This window comes from Dreissena polymorpha, chromosome 4 (assembly GCF_020536995.1).
Source record: "Dreissena polymorpha isolate Duluth1 chromosome 4, UMN_Dpol_1.0, whole genome shotgun sequence".
NCBI lineage: Eukaryota > Metazoa > Mollusca > Bivalvia > Myida > Dreissenidae > Dreissena > Dreissena polymorpha.
The window spans coordinates 6,195,997-6,215,475 of NC_068358.1; the positions used below are offsets into that span (position 1 = coordinate 6,195,997).

The 19,479-nt window shown below is 34.5% G+C and overlaps 1 protein-coding gene across 1 annotated transcript; it reads left to right on the forward strand.

The window, feature by feature from the left end:
• The first annotated feature begins 8,317 nt into the window (after window positions 1–8,317).
• LOC127876611 (forkhead box protein D5-C-like) lies at window positions 8,318–9,247 on the forward strand. The gene has a single exon (XM_052421961.1). It carries the CDS (start codon window positions 8,339–8,341, stop codon window positions 9,245–9,247), a length of 909 nt encoding a protein of 302 aa, XP_052277921.1. The 5' UTR covers window positions 8,318–8,338.
• The last annotated feature ends 10,232 nt before the right edge of the window (window positions 9,248–19,479 follow it).

Here is a 19,479-nt window from a genome sequence, read left to right on the forward strand (position 1 = left end):
TGATTTTTTTCAAAAAATACTATCAGAATAGCAAACAGTTTGGATCCTGATGAGACTGCCACGTTCTGTGGCGTCTCATCTGGATCCAAACTGTTTGCAAAGGCCTTCAAAATTCGGTTCCCGCACTGAAAGGGTTAATATGCCAATACCATGCTGCAGCTGAGAAGTTTTAGATGTTGCATCGACTTATGGAGCATATCGTATTTTAATGAAATTATCACAAACTGCGTACAAGTATGACCAATATGTACTATTTTACGTCATTTTTAAAACGGAAAGCAATTGGACCCGGAATATTGCTCAGTTCATATTGCTTACCTATGCTTGAATATTTAGAGTTACATGGTTTTGATACAAAATAGGTCAATTGTGCAAACGTACGTATGTTATGAAAATGATGGGTAGTTCATAATCCAATCAAGTAGTTACAAACAATATGTTTACATGGTGTCTTTAAAGATCAGAAATGAACCATCCGTACTTATCTAAAAGCTTGCAATTTAAAATACATTTTCTACAATTTATAAGACATTTTTATTCGGGAAATAAATTGACTAGTACACGCGTTTGTATATACATATTTTGAATGTCATTAATGGTATTTATTATCAACACTATTTTATTTGGGATAGTCTATAATAATTATAATAACTGTACAAGCTGATAAAAATAGTTTGCCTTTCGCGGGAATCGAACCCCGGGAATCAAACCCGGGACCTCACGATGTACAATGGAGCGAATGTTTAACTTTTGCATCAGAGTCTTTCAATATAATATTTTGCATAGTTCAACCGCTATCTTGTTTTGAGTTTGACCAAACTATCGTAATTTTACGAACAAACTCGGAGACCTTTCGGGGTAACGGAAAATTACCAAATGAGGCGATATTACACGAAGTTCATTACTTGTTCAAAACCTTAACTTAAAACAAAGTGTTGACACAAAACATCTTCAGATGGCTGGTTACAAACATGTTTAATTTTTAATTCTTGGATCAAGACTTTGCACCAAGAGTTGGATAATTTAGATGGGGAAATATGAACGTTGGTTTAGTAAGAGGCCCATCGGGAAAGTACCCCTTGTTTCGAAGGAACATTTCTTCGGAAGACATGGAACGCTCCATATCTAGTGCATCTGCGTCATTTGCGACTGCGCGCGCAGCCAAGGCGGAGGTCATTTTGTTCTTCAAATTAATCAGATTCGTACTCAATCGCCTTCGCTCGTAATTGATTTTACTGATGTTCGTGCTGCATGCTGATCGGAAACCCTCTACACGCTGTTTGAGGGCGAACTCCTCCCGAATGTTTGCTGATCTTGAAGCCCGGACCACACTGGGTTTCCGATTACGAACGTTGTCAACAACCAGACCTTTTAGTACTGGAGCCTGAAAACATGTGAGATCAGAAAAAACACGTTACTAATCAAAACAGCCAACGGTTTTAACTGTGGCGATTTTAGTTTGAAAAAAAAATTGCAAAATTCGAATCGTATGGTCTACTTTTTAGGTTGCATTACACGAATCGATTATGATATTTAAGGGTATTTTATCTAAATAAATCAAGAAAAGCACGTACACGATACATGTTTATTGATATAAACTAGTGCACTTGCGGTAGGCATTGAATTTTCATGTACTACAATTCAAGTTTGTATTGATGTTAGAAGAATAAATAAGGGGTGTTTTCCTTTCTTAAAGTACCAAAAATCGTTATGATAATTGTGCTGAACTTTACTGGATCTATTTACAAGTAAGGATTGTTGGTGAACCTAATATTGCTATTTTCCAGCCATCAGGTGTTGACACCATATCACTGCTATACTATGCAACCTTGACAGATGACGTACACCTTAAAAGTCTCAACTGTTCAGTACATAAATGTTAGACACATGCAAAGATTTATACTTATGTCAACTTTGCATGTTCTGTCCCGTAAATGTACATATTGATTAATTAATCAGATGGTTAAATTTTCTTTTTTTAACCAAAAACAAGCAAACCCTTATTCGTACTTGCGGGTGCATTGTGCCGGCCTTTTCACATCGGTTTTCTTGTTTGCGAATTCCTCGAGCGAGTGTTTTCGTGAACGTGATTTTTCTCGTACGTTTATAGAGAACACGCGCTTCCTGATCAATGCCCGAGTCTGAAAAACAAGTACTGTTGACTAAGAGTCAAAATCGAATATGTCTGTATGGAGAGTCTAAATCTAAAATGTTTCAATGGAGAGTCAAAATCAAACATGTCTCTATGAAGAGTCAAAATCAAACATGTCTCTATGGAGAGTCAATATCAAATATGTCTTTACGGAGAGTCAAAATAAAAAAATATTTCTTTGGAGAGTCAAAATCAAATATACCTCATTATGGTCAAAATTTAATATAATTCTATGGAGAGTCAAAGTCAAATATGTCTCTTTGATTTGTTAAAATTCAATTTGCCTATATGGAGTGTCAAAATTCAAAATGTCTGTGTGGCGAGTCAAAATCGAATGTGTCTTCATAGAGAGTCAAAATCAAATATGACTATGGAGAGACAAAATCCAGTATGTCTCTATGGAGATGTGAAGCCCCAATATGTCTCCGTTTATAGCCACTATGCATTATGCCTCCATTAATAGCCAATATCCGCTATGTTTCTATGGAGAGTTTTGCGGCAATCTTGAGACAAATGTATCAACGAGTGAATGTAAATAAAGTCCGTAAACAAGCAGTCATAGATAGTAAAGAAGAAGTTGCATGTCCCTTGCGCTTGTTTTACAGTTGTAAAAAAACACAAATTACACTCACCATCCATGGTTTGGTGTTTCTGGTCTCCTTTGTTAGTTTTCTGTTCGCAGTTGTTTATCGTTTTACCTATTACAGTTTCGCCCTTTTCTGTTTCAAGCTTATCTACCATCGAATCGGTGGCAGACGTTGTTTTAACCTTGCAATGGCAATACAAATGGGTAAATGAGTCTTGTGTATTGAAAATCACCCGCTCTACTTTTCTTAAACCAGTAGTTCAAAATTCAAACATTTTAGTGACACACATCGTTTTCAGTAGAAAAGGTACATAGTTACGCATGAACCTTGTTAAGGTAGTGCACCTCTAATGATTTCCCGCGATTTCTTCGAAGGTTGAAGAGCCTACTATTAGGTGCCGTAGCCTAGTGGTTAAGGCGATAGACTAGAAATCTTTTGGGATATTCCCGCGCAGGTTCGAATCCTGCCGACGACGTATACTTTTTTGCGACGCGTTTTATTTATTTTCTAACGTAATTTGATTTAATATGGCATATAAGCTATATTTATTGTTAAATATGTTGCAATTTTTATGCACATTTTTCAATTATTAAAATTAAAACAACGTTATGGCGAAATTGGGTGATTTACTGTTGAAAATACAAAACCATGCATGTTGCATTTTTATTTTTATTTCAAAAAGTAAACGGTAAATCTGTCTAGTTCTTGGTATTTTTGCTGTATATAGTGTTTCTATAAAAACTAAGTTTAAAATATGACTTAAATGATACTATTTTGAATTTTATGACACTTTGTTTTTAACCGACCCAATTTTTACTTGGCTGAAATCATTTACATTTCATGGTGCTCTTCCATAGATAAAAATTTGTAAAAAATAAATGTCTGTAAAAGAATACTTATTTCATCTTGTTTAAACTTTAAACACCTTTACAGCATCTGTACACACCAACTGCATGCCCATATTTGGAAATTTGAATGAATTATGGAACTTTTATATACCCCAGGGGTGAAAATAAACTGGACAAAAGCCGAGCGTGGGGGTGGTTTTGAAAAAATCGGTATATTTTTTTAAAAAGCATGGAAAGCCTACCTACAAATTTGCATATAGTTCAGTGAAATGATGCTGATTAAGAAAATAATTAATTAGATTATATTTGGATATGTGCCCATTAGAGGTGCACTACCTTAACATACTCTACAATAAAAGTCACATTTAATATGGCAATACAACCTTGCCGGTAGCGCAAATCACATAAAAGTGGTTTATATGTCAGAGCTTTTTTAACAGACAAATTGGTTTATATGTCAGACCTTTTTGAACAGACAAACATGATTGCAATTAATGTGTGTCTGCCATTGTTTATGGAATACTTTTCCACAATATAAAATAGTTGCTAAGTTGTATGTTCAAGTACCTTACAGCGTCTTGTAACAGCCTCCTGCAGAAAAAGCTTCATGCTCTCTGTTAACGTCAAATGCCCGACTTTTGGCACAATGTGAAGGGCTACATCATTAACGTATGCGTTAACGTCAGCCTCTATAGTCAGCCGTTTTAAACGTCACCCGCCTGCGAACGCGCTTCTCTGCAATAACGTTAAAATCCGACGAAATCTGAGAGTTCGTCTTCAAAATAGTGCTAGGCTTGCCGCGATGGATTTGAGACTTTGTACCTTGAATAACCGCACTGATGGCTGATATCATTTTTGCGTCCCGGGCTTTGCATCTGGTATACGTCGAGTTTGGCTCCCCATTATCTGTCATATTAGTATCCTGGCGTCGTGAAAATAACACGAAACCAGACCTGCAATTTTCCGACGCAGTATCCGGTTGGTCACTGTTGTTTACCCCTTTTTCGTCATCGTTTGGAATACTGTCGAGCCATCTCTTCACCTCTTCAGATTTCATTTTCTTATTTCTTTCAGACAATTCATATTGGTTTACAAGCATCCCTTAATATTTAGCGTCAACACAAGCACATTTACTTAGCTATCTGAAACAGTTGGTTGTTTGAATTTGAATTATCAGTAAAACTAGACTGGCATGCACCGTTAATGAATGGAAGGTGGGGTAAATAGTCAAACAAACTCTAGACCTCTTGAATCGCTCAATGAAGGTTTTTCGCACCTCTTGTGACAGCCAATGCATGATGTTTATGCCGATGTTAACAGGACTAGAAACTTAAGTGAATGCTTAAATGTCGTTTTATATAATACTATGTCAAACTCTTGAACATAAAATATTAATTTAAAAGGTTGATTTGTATTATTGCCGGTAATACCAATTTACGCATTTAAAATATACAAGACACAACTAATATATTTTACTATTCCAATGAAAATGCTTTTATTTCTTAAATGTATACATATATGTATTTATTATTTGTCAAAACATGAGTACACCGAAACAATAAATAAAAATAGGCAAAAAAGTGCATTTAAATAAGCATTTTGTTGTAGCTTGGATCCTACTGTGCCGACCGCTAAATATAGAGTGTCTACGTTTCGCAGAAACATAATTACTATAATTTGTGACGTCTTTAAAAGGACTCGTTCACGGTTTAGTTTAATGACGATTTCTAAAATAATAGTCATAGATTTCAAATAAAGAGAATACATTATGTTTAAACAACGAAATAATACTCATGAAAAAGAAAATTGCTAAGCATATTCATTACTGTAAAAGCGTCAGTTTAAATCGTTATACTTATAAATCGTTTGTAACGCTTTTCTCGATACTACGATACTGACAATACGTGAAGTTCTAACATAGAATTTATAATTCGCTCTAATATAAAAGCCAGAGTGGCGCAGTGGTTGTCATAAGCATTTGGACCTTGCTCTGTGAAAAATGGGTTTAAGCATGTGCGTAAAGTGTCGTCTCAGATTAGCCTGTGTAGTCCGCACAGGCTAATCAGAGACAACGCATTCCGCCTAAATTAGATTTTTGCTACGAAGGGACTTTTATGAAACGAAAAATATCATAATATGGGAAAGTGTCGACCCTGATTAGCCTGTGCGGACGACACTACGCACATGCATCAAACCCCATTTTCACAGAGCACGGCCCATATGTTTTCAGATGACTAAGGTTCGAATCCCGGCGTAGGCATTTTTTTGTCAACTTTTTTACTTGATGCTCTAATTAGTAAAGGCATTATACACGTTTAATAATTTTTTTTCAAAAAGACGAAAATCTGTGCGCAGGTCTCTTTAAATCGTTGAAGCGTATTCCTCATGTCGATAAGCCTTATACATATAGGATCTGGCACGAGTTGTCATATCACACCATATTTTATTAAACGAGTTCAGGAATTTTGTTAGTAAGCGAACGTTTGGCGAGCTTACTAACGAATTTTCTGGACGATTTTAATAAATATGGTATGATATGACAACGAGTGTCAGATCTTTTTTATCACATGCTTTTAAATGAGCAAATTTAATAAATATTTACGCAAACATAATGATGAATCCCGAATGTTGTTTACATTTCGTGACGTCATTGCAGCAAAATAACAAAATGCGATTGGTCAATACACGAAAACTAAGCCAATGAAAACGCTTTAAAATGTTGTATTACACATGTGTAATATAAAAAAATATGTTATGGTTGTTTTACATGGGAAACAGGGTATAGCATGTGATAATTTGTATATTGAGCTCGAGCTGTTGTAAACGAGTCACCATACATATCTGACCGACATGTGTGTTTGCTATATAGCTTGCCGACACATGACGCCATTTTGTTGTATGGACCTTAAAGGGGCCTTTTCACAGATTTTGGCATTTTTTTTAACTTATTCATTAAATGCTTTATATTGATAAATGTAAACATTGGATCGTAAAAGCTCCAGTAAAAAATCAAGAAAAAAAATAAAAAAAGGAAAAGAACATTGCCCGGAGCAGGTTTCGAACCAGTGACCCCTGGAGTCCTGCCAGAGTCCTGAAGTAAAAACGCTTTAGCCTACTGAGCTATTCCGCCGAGTACACATCCTTGATGTATTTTATACCTATAATAAGCAATCTTCGTAGTTTCACAAAATTTAACGACAAAAACAGAACTCTCCAAATTATTCAATCGTTTCGCGTTGCAACGCTTTATAATTTTTAGGTTTTAAAATCGTCAAAAGATGCTTATAATGGCTATATTAGAGCATGGTTAATGTTCAGTATTACTGTTTCCTCACAAATATCATAACTAAAACGAAAACTTACGAATCTGAAACAACTTTTTTCAATTTTGTCAATTTACCAAAGCGTGAAAAGATCCCTTTAATGCAATACATTTCTTTGAAATATGTATATTCATATATCGGCTGTCCTCAATATTCTTAGTCAATCATCTTGCTGATAATTCATTATTATTATTATTATTATTATTATTATTATTATTATCATTATTATTATTATTATTATTATTATTATTATTATTATTATTATTATTATTATTGTTATTATCATCATCATTATTATTAATATTATAAAAATAATAGTAATTATAATAATTATTATTATTTTATTTTTTGTGTGTGTAAAAGTGCAACATTTTCATCCCCCATACAGTTCTATTACATCTAATACATTCTAAATGTCGTGCTTCATGCCCGATGGGATAAGTAAATGGTTCAGTGACATTTCTTAAACAAAATATTTCTCTGTGTAATAATATAAGCAGTTATTTTAAAATTGCGAATCAATAAAAAATTAAATAGCGGTTCTAGGATGAAAATCGACACATTCCCATAGAATTATCGGATGAATACTTAACTAACGTCTAAAATTAATTTAGGATCACAGTATATCGCACCTTGCTCGCAAAACCGTCGTGAAGAAATCTATTGGCATAACGTATTGGCATATCGGTTAGAAAGAAAACTTGGCATATTATTTTCGTAATGATGTAAACAGTCTTTAACTTGTCCGAGCGAATCATTTTCCCCTAATATAAGTAATGGCCTAGTAACTTGTTCAATATCAGTTAATTTGTGACTTTAACTCGTTCATCGGTCAATATTGTAGAGTTGGGTATTGGCAGTATATCTTATTTCAACTTCTGTCAGCAACTTTGTAAAGGTGTATAATTGCAGATTTGGTAAGTGTTTTCTTCTTCTTATTTTTTTTCATAAACATCGTTTATATTCAAACACCTTCTTTAGATTCTCGTTTCTCTTCTAAATAATTGTAATTGTGTGTGCATGTTATACATTAGTTGGTGAGCGTAGCACATTAACCCGTTTAAAGATGTCTCCACATTGTTTTTAGAGTAATGAATGTTCCTATCTGTCTTGCAACGCGTAATGATAGGCAGCTACTTGACCTGAATAGCAATTAAGCTTATACTTTTGTGCAAATACAAATCCAAGATCGAGTGTTCATTGCGAAATGGGATTAAACAAATATAAAAATTCATTTGTCTTGCATGATGCATGTGTATTTACATCCATGATTGCGATGCTTAATATATCGTTTAATAATTTGTTTTATGAATAACAACATTGCTTTAAAATCGTTCCCTCGTTTAGAAGCTTCTGATTTCTGACTGCTTCAGTTGATTGGAGTCCATGGACCAACATACTCTGCAACTTCCCGCATTAGCTGCAGCGATGACGACACCTAATATTGGTGATCACGTGATAACGCCATCACATGAGCTGACGAGAGCAAGCAGCAATCCTATCCCAGAATCACCTGAGTCGAAATGCAAGCCTCCAAAAGATACAAACGGTCAGACGTCAGGACCCGAAGACGAGCAATTGAAAACTCCAGGTTTGTCCTATATAGCTCTAATATCAATGGCGATTCAGTCCTCGAGCGAAAAGAGGATGCTTCTGTCTGAGATATACTCGTGGATTTCTGAGAGATTCCCCTACTATCAGTTAAAAGAAAAAAGTTGGCGGAACAGCATTAGACACAACCTGAGTTTGAACGAGTGCTTTGTAAAAAACGGCCGGAGTGAAAACGGGAAGGGAAACTACTGGTCCATACATCCGGCAAATATCGAAGACTTTGCAAAAGGCGATTACAGACGGCGCCGCGCCCGTCGACGTGTGAGGAAATGTGATGAGGACCTCCAGCGTCTGTGCTCTGAAACACCGGCAGTCGAGGTACCTGTTGCCCCGTGTCAACCTAAGGCTGCATCTCCGGAAGGATATGTTCCCATGGCAACGACATTGGTTCCCGCCAATTTCCTGTCCATCTTCGGTGTTCATCAGAAGAAACCGTACGACTACTGGACGTCGTCTGCTCGATATTCGCAGTACGATTTACCACAGCCCTACAGTTACATAGATTCGCAAGATCTGGCATACATCGCCGGTAGCAAAGACTTTGACGATGGACCTTACAAACGCCAACGCATTGACAATACTACGCTACCTTACGCTCATTTTGATGAACCAAATTTGACGTATTCAATGACGTCATCAACTGACTCAGCACTTTATTTGAACAACAACGTCAACGTTTGTGAAGCGCCTGTGTGTGGCTTATTTTCTCAATCGGAACAAGTTTGACCTGGGGATCAATGAATAAAACAATATAAAATATTCATTTTGAATGTTATACGTCTGAAACTGTTTAAAGATACCATGTTTAATGCATTTGTTGTGTGTGTACTATTTATGCCGTTTCATGATACTATATATTTATTTGAACGTGTTTATGTTTATCAATAAACATCTTTAAAGCTTCGATTGTCCGTTTTACACATTTTTTTTTACATATTTACTAAGGATATATTGAAATAATAATGAAAATCAAATCAAAATCAGACGTAGTGAAACAGTCACAGATAATGTCGCTTAATTCAAAATGTTTAATGATCGTTCATTGGATATTTACCACTCAATGCAAAACACGAAATAGCTTTCCCCATTGACAAACCTTGCTTGGCACCATTGTTTAGATTTCTGAGAACTTGCTTAGATTTTTGTAATAAAATTCATTGTATTAAAAATATGCGGGGTAATTAACTGAAATATATAATAAGAGTAGTATTTTGTATGGATGTGTTCAAGACCATCTGAATGTTTTGTAAAGTTCCCACCCTCTACAAGGGTAACGCAAAACACGTTTTAACATGTCCTGTTATAAATTGAGGCAATTACTCCGATTATTTCGGAAACACTCGAACCAAAATATTGTGTGATGTTAAAGCCCTTTTAAAAGCAATACGTTAATGCATGAGGCAGGTCTCAAGTGTCATTTTTGACTTAAAATAGTAATTACTCAGGTTATTTATAATCCCCAACGGACTGATGACGGATGGACGGATGGATTGAAAACACACACACCTCACTAAAGTGAAAACATAATTAAATTAGAGAACAACATATGTTGAACTGTTAAACCATGTAATTTGCCTAGATATTACTACTAGAAAGGTATTAAAATGGACTGTAGCAGATGTGCAAGCGCATAGCCACTGGGCTCGATTATCCGCTTTGGGTCAAAACTTCAGTAATAACCAAAAAAGGAGACCAAACTGACTTCCTTATGTCGTTTTTCGTTGTACTTATTCTAAAACAAAACGCGAAACTTATTTCCGTTTTGCATTCGAACAATGAATAAGGAAATCCACACATATTAGTTAACTGGTCCTCCGTTGAATATAAATAGGGACCTATACAAACAGTTTGTATAGGTCCCTGATATAACCGTTGACTATATAGAGTATGCGATAGATAAGGGGAGGTAACCAATCTAACATGTTAGTTCATATTCCGATTTCCGATAATTCTGTAGAGAGAAAAAAACGAAACTTATTTATCTGTTCATATTTCATTTCAATCTTCATATTACGAAAATCAATGTTTTAAACTGGAAACAAAGTGTTTGGTCTCGTATTTATTTGTTGGTATATAGAACGGGAAACGAAAACGACAGGCGCTACTTTCTTGGGAATCTATCTAATAAGTTGCTTTTTTGCACGCATTTCTTTTCCTTATATATAAGAATGTACGACATAATTCCGTCAGCGTGGCATCGTACGTGCTTTGTTCAGTGAGTTACAGGCACGCTTTAAGGGAAAAAACGTGGCTATTTTCCAGGAAGTATATTCCAGTATTGTATTTTTCGGCGTTAGCTGAATAAGCCAGCTTTTCACCCTGACTTGACCTTTGTAAGTGTCCAATAATACTCAAATAAAATTTCCCGCGGCTAGGTACGAATGAATACACTTCATTTATTCCATTGGCTGATTTGAGTATAACACCATAACATTGGAAACATATCCGCGTCTTTGTAACACTGTTTTACTGCATGAAACAATTTTATCTCTAATGAAAAGGCTCAATAGATAGAACAGTTTTACAATCAATTTTCGACATAAATACAGTTTGTGCGTTCACCTTTTATTTTCAGAGAATTACCAGCGCAAAAGCGTTTATACTAGTAGCTATGTTGTCATATTTAGTACTTACTTGCATTGCATTTCAACCCGCGAGGTTTCGGGTCAACTCCCGGCCATTTGTGAAAGTCAGAGTTTATATACAGTTCATCACCGGAGTTCGCAGAAGGGGTTGCGATCATTGTGTTACACCGGTCTTACTGACAATAACGTACTGACTGTAATGCATTGCATTCCAATCCGCAAGGTATCAAGGTCAGTTTGCGGTCAGTTGCAGAAATCTTTATATAAACGCCGTCTCGTAAACTTTGTGCACTTGAAGTCTGTTTTGATCAGAAAGATACTAAATAGAGATATTCGGCGATATTATTGTGGTATGTCAATCATCGATTTTTAATATGGTTTTAACATTTGCATGATAAGGACCAATTTTGATAAAAATAATTAGAAATATTTATCCATTTAGACCAGTTTATTAAGCATGAGCATAATAATTCACTATACTATAATTATGCAATTAAATAAGATTCGAGTATTGCCGGCTGACCTATATGCAATCGTTTATTTTCATGTTTCTTGTGTTTTTCTATTCTGTAAATATAGATATCTGAGTAATAATATCACATAAAGCAAAATAAGCCACGAAATCTGGCGCAACACCCCGTAATTGATTTGCTTATGATGTAGCTAAGAACTGCGCAGAAAAAAGGCATCCGCTACTTTTTATCTCATAGAGATAACTTTTGATCGTTCATAAACATCGACCGCAATCAACGCCGTATATCTTTTTAAAAGATATTTCTTGTTTCAAATAGAAATGATGATTATTTTAATGTCTAAAAGTCTCACGTACCGGTATTTCACGTAGATCCGGCCTTGTAGATCTGGAGTCTCTTCGGATAAAGCTCGTTCTTTACCCCTATGATATGTGAATGCAGTGTTCATTTTACACCAAACTCGTTAAAGTACTACCAAGGTTTGTTGCTTTCATTTTTAGAGCTGTTTTAACCACTCCCCTTGAGTCCCGTATTCCTATAATAATTACTACTTTGTTCCGAGTCCCTGCTTATTTTAAAGGTGAAACATTCTTTGCTTCACTTAAAATAAAAAGTAATCGACATTAAGCTTCGAATACATTGAAAAACTATAGCTAGCTCTCATTTTGTACATAAGGCAACACATACATAAACATGGCATCACGTTACGGGGGGGGGGGGGGGTTCTCATGCCTTGATTTTATAGTACCCGTTCTAAATAATTGGCTAATAAATAGAAGCCATGTAAAATACGAACCATCTAATATTATACAATTAATTATACCCAATGGGTAAAAAATAAAAATTCTATTTCTTATATCATTTTTATTTTTTAAAGTTCATGCAGGAATGATGCCTTTTAAGTAAATCTTCCAATATTGCGGAAGGGTGGTAAAATGTACGAGAAATGTCCCTATATGGTAGATTATTGTTGAGTCAAACAGGTGAATATTGCAATTCATGGTAACTCGATGCGTTCTTCAAATATTTCCTCTTTTACGTATTGTTCCTATTGTGTTTACACAAAAGTGTTTATTTATGAGTATTTTCTATACTTCATCGTCTGTTGACATTCATTCACAAGAATTGAACTTCCGCTGCAATGTCAGTTTTAAGGCTTATTATAGCATGCAAATTAGCTTGAAATTGGAACATCCATTCAGAATCCACGGCTCAAGAAGAACCACTGTTTTCAAGATGGCGGCTTGACACTATCAACACAATCGATTATTTTGATGATGACAGACGATGCACATTTGGAAAAAAAGCAACAAAACTCAAAGACCAAAAGTTAATAATTATTTTCATAATAATTCGTGATCATATATTTTAAAAATATGTGTTTATTAAAATTACCCGCGACTCAGGAGGAATATAGTATACATGCAGATTTTTAAGAAAATTTTTGCAAAGTTTCAACATTCACATTTATTCTTAAAGATCATTATAATATAAAACTTTCTATAAAACTTTTTATTATTTAATTCGCACTTACCAACACACGAAAAGGATTATATAAATGCCCCGTGTGGCCAAAATAGACATTTCCCTGGGGTCACTTTTCCGTATCCCGTAAATCATTATTGGTCTATAGACTTATGGTTCCCATGACCCTTTTGTGTGTATATTTCAAATTATAGAACAGAACAGAACAAATATGTATATGCTCTCTTGACAAAAAAAGTGTTTGATGATCCTTCAGGAAAATAAACATTCCATGTTGTCCAGCGATGGGAAAAATAATTATCTGAAGAAATTTATTGCGAACTAAGAAGTATGTTCAACCAATTAAATATATTAATTAGTAAGTCTGGCTTGCTTCTTAACTCAGTGTAATTGTAATTGATTGTTGCAGTAAAAGTGGGCCATTTGATGTTGCTTTAATCATTTGTTCAGTGTACAATAAGATTAGAGATGAATGGCTTTAATACCAATCATAAAAAGAAACGAACTCCCCTATTGTTATAATTTCACAGTTATTCACAATGTACTTTGTGGGATGGGGTCATGAATGACTTATAAAAAACGTGTACGTTCTGTCAAATTTTATAAATATAACTTAATAAATAAAACACAAGTTCATGTTACTTAATTAAACAATAAAAAAGCATTGATATCAACCATTTTTCATTTTGTTTCGTATCCTTTAACCGTTCTCTCAGCCGTAACCCTTCTATAAAATCGTGTTTATTTAGTACACATGCATTTGAAAATTCATTAAGAAATGAAAAAAACACACACGATTATTGCAAAATTGAAATGTTGGTTTTAAATTAGATCAACCAATAATTGCATCAGGTTTAGATTTGATATGAAAAGTATACTGAACGACAGAGACGGTCGACAGGGAGTTGTTTGTACTGGACGAAGGAACAGAATTATAAGTTATGAACATACGTGCAGTTTTCGATAACGTACGCGATTGAAAAGCAAAAACTAATTTACTTGAAACCATCTATATTTGGTCCAGAACATTGCATCATTTTAATTATTTCTTGTTCATTTTGTTCATAAAACATAAAACTGTATTCCTCACCCTAATTGATTAGGAATCTTATTCAAAACGCTACATTAACTAACCAACTAAAAATTTAACTGCAAAACAAGATAAATGAAATATTTTATACGATTGTTAGATAACATATCAAATATCGTCATAACAACATATGATACCATTATAAACAGAACCGAACTGAAGAGAATATTTATTTAACTTAAGCATTAAATGCATCGTTTTACAAATATACAACGACACGATACATTACATACGATATGTTGGATTATAAAACGTAAACATAACTAGTATTAATATATCGATATAGGCACAGCATATTAAGAGTAAGAGCGTTGACTATTTACAAACCGTTCGGTTACTTACATTTTCCAGTTGGTTCCAATATCTTGACATAAATGAACATACAATTTGTTTAAGTGTGGACAAATAAGCGACCGTAATGGTTTATTAAAGATTCCTAATCTGATGTTACATTTCAGTAACTAATATTATCATATGTTACTTTCTAAGTATACAACACGCGAATTTGTATCGATACATTAAAGTGATATTATGGACATTTTTCACTGTGAATTGAGCTGAAACGAATTAATAGGTCAAAAGAGTTAGTTAAAATGTAGTTACTGACCAAATATATTCTTGTTTTATACCGACTTTAACTCTTGCATTTTTGTGTTATGAACATGAACAACTGATTTTCTTTTATGTTTAGCTCTTTAAATGTTCATATCTTGAAAGTACATGTATATGTATATCCATGTTACTAACCGAATAATTAAGATGGATGTTTTTGCGTATACAGACACCATTATTGTACATAACACAACATTTTGATATTAAAGTGATATTATGGGCATCTAGCAGTTTATAGGTGTCTATCGCAACCGTTATTTATTGTTGGTGTTTTCACTTCATACACACTTATATTTGTTAATGCAGCATCAACATACTAAAACAATATTCCGGAAAGAGAAAAATAATGCATTTGAATATCAACCGTACTTTCGTTTGACAACTGATCATGCATGTACGATGTGAACCTAAATTCAGTTTTAGTGCAGATTCGTTCAAACGACACAAAGACACAATTTTGTTTTACGGATCATTTCGGCTTACAGGACTGGGTGAGTCACGTGAGAATATCGAATATAAAATATTTTTATAAACAACTCGTAGCATGATGAGTTGCAGATAATTGGTCAGTAACCACATTTTTACTAACTCTTTTGACCTGTTAATTCTTTTCAGCTTAATTCAACAGTGAAACATGCCCATAATATTACTTTAAGGTTGCATGGTATTATCAGTCGTTGTTGAACAAGTTAATATTTATAAAATTTGGAAAAGCTGATAACGCTAAAGCTTAATGATTCAAATTAATATAATTAAATTCATCTTTCAAATCATTATGGTTTAAAATAAATTAAGTAAAAGGACTTATAATATATATGAATTTGTTTCCTAATGATTGCATAAACTCTATCTTAAATGCCCTCTGGCGGGGTGCAGAAACTTGGCAAAAGGAGGGCTTGAACGGGAAAAATCTTGTTTTAACAAGGCGATTCACGTGCCGTTCAAGCCCTGTTGTGTGTGTTTCATATCCATTAAGTGGTCCACGCGCAGTTACTTCCCTTAGTAATGGCTGACCGGGAAGCATGTCCAGGTTTTTGGCCACAACCTGGCTATTTTTGCAATCTATTGTTCGAAAAAGATGGTGACACATATAAAGTTATTGATATACATGTAGTTAAACTAATAAAACAGTGGCCAGCGCCTATGTATCTCATTCGCTCATTATCGGACGGGCAAACCCGCCAAGTCTGTCGCCACGAATTCGAGCCTGCACAGACTTCCAGGGTGCAGACGACACTTGCAACAGAACAAAGTAAGCACAGTACAAGGTGTTATTTAACTTTAGGTATACTTGTAAAACATGTAACGTATTAAATAAATATTTCGCATACTTATTGAGCATGAGTTAGTTGATCATGTTTGCTGATTAATACTTTGTTTACTATACCCCACCCACTGATTTACCGGCGATTGGTCGTTATAGGGGCATATCGACGGTATTTTCCTATATATACGAAGAAAGAAATTCAAAATAACACAAAGTATATTTTTTTAAGAATAAAAAAATATTGGGATATTAAAATACTTGCCAGTAATTAATAAAATATTAATACCAAATTGAAAAATAAAAAGACCAAACAAATAAAAATACTATTCCTGACATAGTAAACAGTTATTTTATGGATGCGCGGAGAACAGTCAAAACTATTGTCCCAAGGTATCAGGGATGACTTTGGAACAGTTACCCGGACCCGATAGGCATCCGCCAAGCATCAAATTTCAAACATAGAAAGAAGAACAAATTAGAGATTAAGATCACGTAACCGCTTGTTTAGATTTCGGTAATTTCCGTCGCTTTACGCACAACCCTAGTACATATAGTACTTCGGATATTTCCGTACAGACACGAAATTGTCACGGAAAATACCGAATGATGATAACTCAATTTCTAAAAATAGAAATGGGAAACACATGAGTAGTCTGTACGAGCGGGCAACAGTTCAAACTATTGACTGGTCAACAGTTCGAAATATTAACCGGCAACAGTTAAAAACATCGCAACATTACTCTTTCGACGAGGAAAAAGCAAAAAATGATTAATTATCATTCATATAAGGTATCAGGTAATAATGTAACATGTTGACCATGTACAAATATTAAGCTACTTTTTATATTGGCACTATTTTGAGCAGAAATTATCCCCATATAAAAAGTAACTCAAAAAATTTCGCTGGTCTGAACAATAAGAATAAATCCCGACACTGTCCCAGTGTGGTTCGAACAAATGCCCCACATAAATTGTTTGTTTCAATAAATGATTTTAAAAAAAAGTACCGTTTTAAGTCCATTATCATCAGTAAGCATGCACACAGTGAATGTTCATGTACATTTCATTTAAATACTACTACAATTTTCTCGCGCCTGCAAAAAAGTCATGGGGCAACCTTTTTATTATTTATATCCTTTTTTACAGAATATTTTTTAAAACAAGGTCTTTGCTTTATTAAAGTTATAGAAAGCATTAAGTAAATACTTTCTGATCTAAACATTTATTTTTGCGAATTGAATACATTATTAGCCGTCGTTATGCCCCTTTAAGAACCAATAAAATCAGCTGGATGATTCATAATCATAATTATGTCAACATAAGTAGTATACTGTGCAAACGACCAATTTACCAAGTTCAGAATGCTTTAATTATGTTGCAGCAGAGCTTGACCTTCAGAGTGGGACAACAGATATGTCGGAGCTCGGGGAATTTATATTAGGCCAGCTTTTCGCTGATTAAGTCTTGAATGTAAGTTGGAGATATTGTCTTATTTTTCAGGCTTCTTTTTAAGGGAGGCATACAGTTTTGAACCATCTGTCTGGCTGTACGTCTGTCTAAAAATTGTGCATCCTGACCATATGTTTGTTTTTAATGGATGGATTTTAAGATTACTTTGCCCAATTGTGAAGCACAGTGAGATAAAGTGTCGCACACAAGACCCAGTTCCTAAGCTCAAAGGTTGAGGGCACACTTAGACCTTCACTTTTATATTTTAAGATTGTGCATTGATGGACGTGCCGGTCCGTATATTTGTCATAAATAGATGGATTATATAATATGTAGAACTATAGGGATAATTGCGCAACACGAGGGCAGGAACGGATTTTGAGAGTGCCCTCAGATGATCATGTCCGAGAAAATGTGTATTTTCGCTATAATTGCATAAACAAATCGCACATACCAAAATAAATAATACTATTAATATTTCAATTTTGATGCAAGTCAATGACGACCAACACGAAGAAAACCACAACGAGGACCATGGTCCGGCAACAGGGAAAACATCATGCAGCGTTGTAAATTCCACTCCTGCTAGTGAGAACAACTATGTGGGAGTTGACAGACAGGTTCCCATGCCAAAATCATTGATAATGCACTTGGTTGACTCTGCAGACCATCTTCGTTCGGATCCAAAGATCTGCATGTACTATCTGACAGTGGCAGCATGGATGAAGGTAAATATTTGGTTACTAAAATAAACCCCAAACCACAATGGTATTCAACCTGTGACCTCCAAGTTTCTAAGTAAATCTTCCCATCACTTAAAAAGTTACCTCATATAGCAAGACAGTATATTTTAAGTGTCCCTCATATGCCACCCTACTACACACTCCCGCCACTATTAAAATTCTTCCATGAATTTCCTTTTGCCTTCAAATCTGTGGGATATCTTTCAGACAACCGAGAGTTAATTAGGTTGTGTGCTAATGTAACCTGCAAATGTTAACCGAAAAATTCCAAACTCAATGGGATAAGATCCAGGGACCTTCTGGTTTCTAAGCCGCCAGCAAATGCTCTTCAGCGACGCTACACAATGTATAGCAAGGCAGCATATATATATTATATTACCCTACTAAAGTAATCAAGTAATATAAGAAAAAAATTCTTTGAAAAGTTACATTTATTGAACCAATATTGTAATTGTCGTTACATTCTCATACAATTCTATATTTATGACTTATTAACAAATAATCCATTTATGTTAAGTTTAAACATGATACTTTTCAGTTGATGATATAGCTGACAGTGAGATGTCTGAAGAAGAACTTAACCATTTAGATGTAAGTGAGAAATAAATATCCACTAAACAGTCAACAAAATGGGCCATAAAAAATTTTGAGGGTATGTTTGGAAGAATTTTTGCAAAAGATGCTGTAAGGAGGTTCATTGTATGCTTTAAGGTGGTTTATGGGGATATATGTGTGACATATATCGCTTGTGAAATTTAAACGATATGCTACCAAAATCAACAAATATCATATTAATTAACATCAATGATGTTTATTCGAATTTGTGTGTCAACAGAACAGTCCATGGTTGAAATCGATTAAGTAGGAATGAGTTTACGCTTAGCGTGTAGTGCATGTTTATGCCACAGGGATCGTTAGGTAAAAAATACTATATTATACTATATACATATATACAAGGGATACAACTGTCAAATTTCCTGCACAACATCATGGTCTGAACAATAGCAAAAAAATCGCTTCCAAAAGCAATAATTACACCCAAAAAAAATGTATAACAACAGCTCAGACATTTATCTATCAGATAATAACTATGTTTATAGCAGTAAAAGTGTTCATAGTTGTGTTTGAAACGAAAGTTTCATGAAAAACGGTAAAATTTTCGAAATGCGACACAGGTGTGCACACCCACTTTGACACATTTTGTTTCATAATTTAATAATTACAGAGAAGTTGAGCAAATTTTACCTTGTTTTA

Bases quoted from the DNA above. Each gene is read 5' to 3' on its own strand.
- LOC127876611 (XM_052421961.1), top strand. From the start codon at position 8,339: ATGACGACACCTAATATTGGTGATCACGTGATAACGCCATCACATGAG.